We start from the raw sequence: 4,470 nt of genomic DNA, 5'->3' as shown, positions 1-4,470 counted from the left end.
AATATGTTGATATTAGAATTGCATATATATTGCTTTTGTCTTGCTTCTAGCTGTCAGTTTCGTCTTCAGTATTTTTGTTAATCTCTGTTTATATTTTTGTTTTAGTTCTATTTTTACTATTCCTATTTTTATCTGTATCCCAAATATTTGTAGCTTTGTGTGTTTTTCATTACTTCTATTTGCTTATTCTTCTATCACATATTAGAGCAATTTAAAGTGAGGATAATTAAATTTCCCGATGACCTATTGTCAATAATGTTACGATTATTTTAAGAGACCAATTTAGTTTAGAAAGTTAGAAAAATATGATTTTTGAGGATTTTTAAAATACAAATAAGACGGCTAATCTTCCAAAAACAGTGTAATTTAATGAGTATTGAAAGAAATATAAAAGAATTTTTCATTAAAAAATAATGCTTTTAACAGGCAAATATTATTGGGCAACCGTCGTAATTCGCCAGAGAAGTTATATCTTTATTGGCAAGCTCAACTTTTGTCTAAAATAAAAAATTAAACGGATTTTTAATTTTCATGAAATTTTGTTATGTGAACCAAAAAAAAAAATTATAAAAATATATAGAAATTAAAATTCTATAGGATTGAAAAGAAAATTATAATTTTCATGAAAAATTTTTAATTTCTTTTCTTAGCAAAAAATATGGCTTAAATTGATCTTTTATCAATATTCCTGGTTCTTCGAGAATGATTGGTTATTATTTAAGTAAAAATGTTTGGATAAAGTCAATAAGTCAAATATTTTATCTTTTAGCGTGTACATAAATTTGAAAAAATATTAAAAATACAATTTTCCAAAAAAATGCCTTTAAAATTTTAGTTTGAAAAATAGATATTTATTGATAATTTATAATGGTCAGTGGTTAATTTATAATGGTCAGTGGTTAATGACGCTATACCAGCGTTATAGAAGAATACAACAATTAATACAGTGTTAAACCACTAAATTAAAAAGAAATTGAATTAAATACAAACTAATTGAAATAATTCAAATCTAATAAAAATAAAAATAGTTATTTATGTATCAATATCGGGAAATAATTTATTATCGGTTTTTGATATTACAAATTAAGATTACTTTGAGAAATTTGTACATCAGTGAAACGTATTTGCAGAATTATGGCACTAACGGAAACTAAAAACAGATAATTATATTTAGTGAACTGAAATATAAATCTCATGATGCACGCAAGTTATGGAAGTGAGAATTTGCTAAAATGACATCAGCGATTTGGCCTTAACGTGAGTAATCTAAAAAAATTAAAATCATATGAAATGATCGATGGTGTGAAACTACACACAATCAATTCCTACATAAATTGCAAAATATATCTTATTTTTATTTTTTATATTATTTATTTAATATTAGATTGGTGCGAATGAAATGTCGGATTCTTAAGTGAATATATTAAACTGCATATCTTTTTCCAAAAGCTGTTTATTTAATCAAAATATGCTCCATTTACTTCAATACACTTTTCCCGACGAGATTTTAATGCATAGATGTCTGTCTTGAAGAAATTCTGATCTTTAGAATCAATGAACTCTGATATGGCATTTTTCAGACTGTCTTCATTTTCGTACTGTTTAGCCCGTAAAAACAGTTCTAAATGTTTAAATAAATGAAAGTCGGTTGGCGAAAGATCCGGTGAATAAGGTGGATGCTGCAAAATTTCATATTTTAATTCATTTAATTTTGCAATTGTTTTGTACGATGTATACAGCCAAGCGTTGTGGAGAAGTATTGGGCCATGCCGATTAACAAGTGATGGGCGTATAATTTTCAATTTTTCGTGCATTTCTTCAATGTACTGGCTATACTTTTCGGCTGTAATTGTCATTCCAGTTCGAAGGAATGAGTAGTGTATTACTCCAGTCACATTCCACCAAACTGATTAAAATTTTCCGTGGATGAAGTGATGGCCATGGAGTATGAGCACAAGCCTCATCCCTATCAAGCCACCGAGCATACCTTCTTCTACTGTCATAAAGAACCCATTTTTCGTCACAAATAATGATCCGATCGAAAAATGGATTTCGATTAAATCGGGTTAGCAATGATGAGCATACGTTCAAGCGATTTAGCTTATTTCGCTCGGTTAGTTCGTGCGGTATCCACTTATCCATTTTCTTCACCTTACCAATTTCAGAAAGATGTCGCAATATTGTTGTATGGTCAACTTCCATTCTGGCAGCAAGTTCCCTTGAAGAAACAGTTGGATTCGTTTCCACCAATGCTTTGAGAGCATCATTTTTCATAGACGTTTCGGGTCTTCCACGCGGTTCATTTTGCAAGGAAAAATCACCAGACCGAAAATTTTCAAACCAACGCTGCACTTTTCGATCGTTCACAGTATTCTCCCCAAATGCCTGGTTTATATTGCGTGCAGATTTTGCAGTATTATTACTAAGTTTATACTCATATAAGAAAATTACACGAATATCGGTTGAATTCATATCGATGCAAAATTCAAAGCAAATAATAAAAGGGAACACTTTTGAGAAAATCTTCTTTGCTAAAATGTGACTAGCAGTGGACAGTACGACTATAAACCAGGTTATGTCAAAAACAAAAGCATAACAAAAACAGGGAGACAAACGTTCACATTTAAAGAAAATCTGACACTTCATACGCACCAACCTAATACTTTGCATCTTTATTTTTTTATAGAAAAAATATACATATTGTGTATTGAAAGTTTCTAGGACTAGTTGTGTGTGTGTATGTATGACATAAGCCTATCGATAGTTAGACAAGGGATTGAAGTTTCTAGAGTTAGATAGCTATATGTATACGTGCATGAGATAAGTCGAACAAAAAGATGAAAAATTCTAGTATTAGTTAATTGTGTGCGTGTGTATATGAGACAAGTTGGTCGGCAGTCGAACAGAACATGGTCTGTCCTTTGTGAGGTACGTTGTTTATGAGAGAAGGAGAGGGAGTGAGATGGAAATGCAACGTGAGTAACATAAGCAACGAAATAAGGAATAGGATAAGGAGCGATAAGAATTACCGAATTTGTACACACGAATGTGAGTAGAGATGAGAAAAGCTACGGAGTGTACGTGAAAAAGAACAACGGAGAGACAATCTTAAGTAGAGCAAGCTAGGAGTATCACGAACGATCTTGAGGAGACCTAACGAGAAATAATGACGAAGATCCAGAGTGTATCAGGTCTTAAGTAGACAAAGTGAGGAATATCGACAAGGTCCTAAGTGGAACAGATCTTAAGTAACGAAGAGTAACGAGAAGAGTAACACAGCGTAAAGAATAACAATTAAAGCCTTGAGCAAGTCAGAGTAAGAAAGAGAGAAAAGTTGTAATATCTTAAGTTGTAAGATCTTAATTATAGTATGGAATGACTTGTTACAATTTAGATTATGCTGGATACCTCCGATTGAGACATACCCAGATATGTTGGTACGATTTAGTTGTCTTACTGGTGAGTACGAATGATTTGAATCAACATAGATTGTGCTAAATACGTTCGATTAAGGCATAACCAGTGATATTGGTAAGACACATTTGTCTTACTGGACAGTGCGAATGCTTTGATATGACTATTTGATACGTTTGAACTTTTACGATTGTTTGAACTATTGATACAACGAATTATTCGCAAAGGTAATAATAAATTAGGAAAGAGAAATGGAAAGGGAGCAGTTTAAATAAAAATTGCCTAGAAAAGCAATATCAAATTAAATAAATAAATAAATTAACTTCAATAAATAATTAATAGGCAAAGATAAATTTAGAAAAGCCACAAGACAAGAAACAAGATAAAAAAGAAGGCTACGACAGAATCAACAATATGTGAATATTCTTTCAAAGATCTTTTTTTATATAACTGAAAACTTGATAGTTTCTAAAAACTATCAAGTGAAATAAAATGGTGTGAAGCATAACTGCTTCATTTCTGTGATAACTGCTTAAAAAGTAGAAACTATAAATAGAAACTCTACAAGAAATACATGCAAGATTAAATGATATAATACATTACGACATTCAAATAAAACAAAATTTGTATCATAGAGGGAAGATAACAAATAAGATAAGAAATTGATGTCTTCGTTAATTATATACAACAATCAGGAAACATCAGAACTTGAGGCAATCTACAATAAGATATATGAGCAATATGAAAATACTTATAACGAAACAAGCATGTCAGGACAACTGTATCTCATTTCCTTGAAATACATTGTTATAATTTCAATTCGTGAAGCATTCTTTATTGCGCATCGATTTCACGAACTCTAAAAGATCCTTCAAAGAAATCGCATTCTCCCATTAATTTGCGAGAACGCGGCGAGCAGTATTTTGTTGAAACTTCAACGGTTTCCGAGCCTAGTTCCTCCGTTCTTATTCATCGCGACCAGTGGATTGATAACTCTAGGAAAAGATGGGAGTATCCTTCGTGCAAATCGACTGTCATCGCTGACCACGATACGAG

General features: G+C 31.5%; 1 protein-coding gene across 1 annotated transcript; it reads right to left on the bottom strand.

Moving 5' to 3' along the window:
* Positions 1-419: 419 nt before the first annotated feature.
* LOC124432804 (histone-lysine N-methyltransferase SETMAR-like) lies at positions 420-2,472 on the bottom strand. Its single transcript, XM_046982052.1, has 3 exons — positions 1,837-2,472; positions 1,482-1,679; positions 420-497 (listed from the first exon to the last, which is right to left on the bottom strand). Exons 1-3 carry the CDS (start codon positions 2,470-2,472, stop codon positions 420-422), a joined length of 912 nt encoding a protein of 303 aa, XP_046838008.1.
* Between the last annotated feature and the right edge of the window lie 1,998 nt (positions 2,473-4,470).

This window comes from Vespa crabro, chromosome 1, assembly GCF_910589235.1.
Source record: "Vespa crabro chromosome 1, iyVesCrab1.2, whole genome shotgun sequence".
Lineage (NCBI taxonomy): Eukaryota > Metazoa > Arthropoda > Insecta > Hymenoptera > Vespidae > Vespa > Vespa crabro.
The sequence above is the reverse complement of the archived record's forward strand: the minus strand, read 5'-3'. Positions and strand labels throughout refer to the sequence as shown.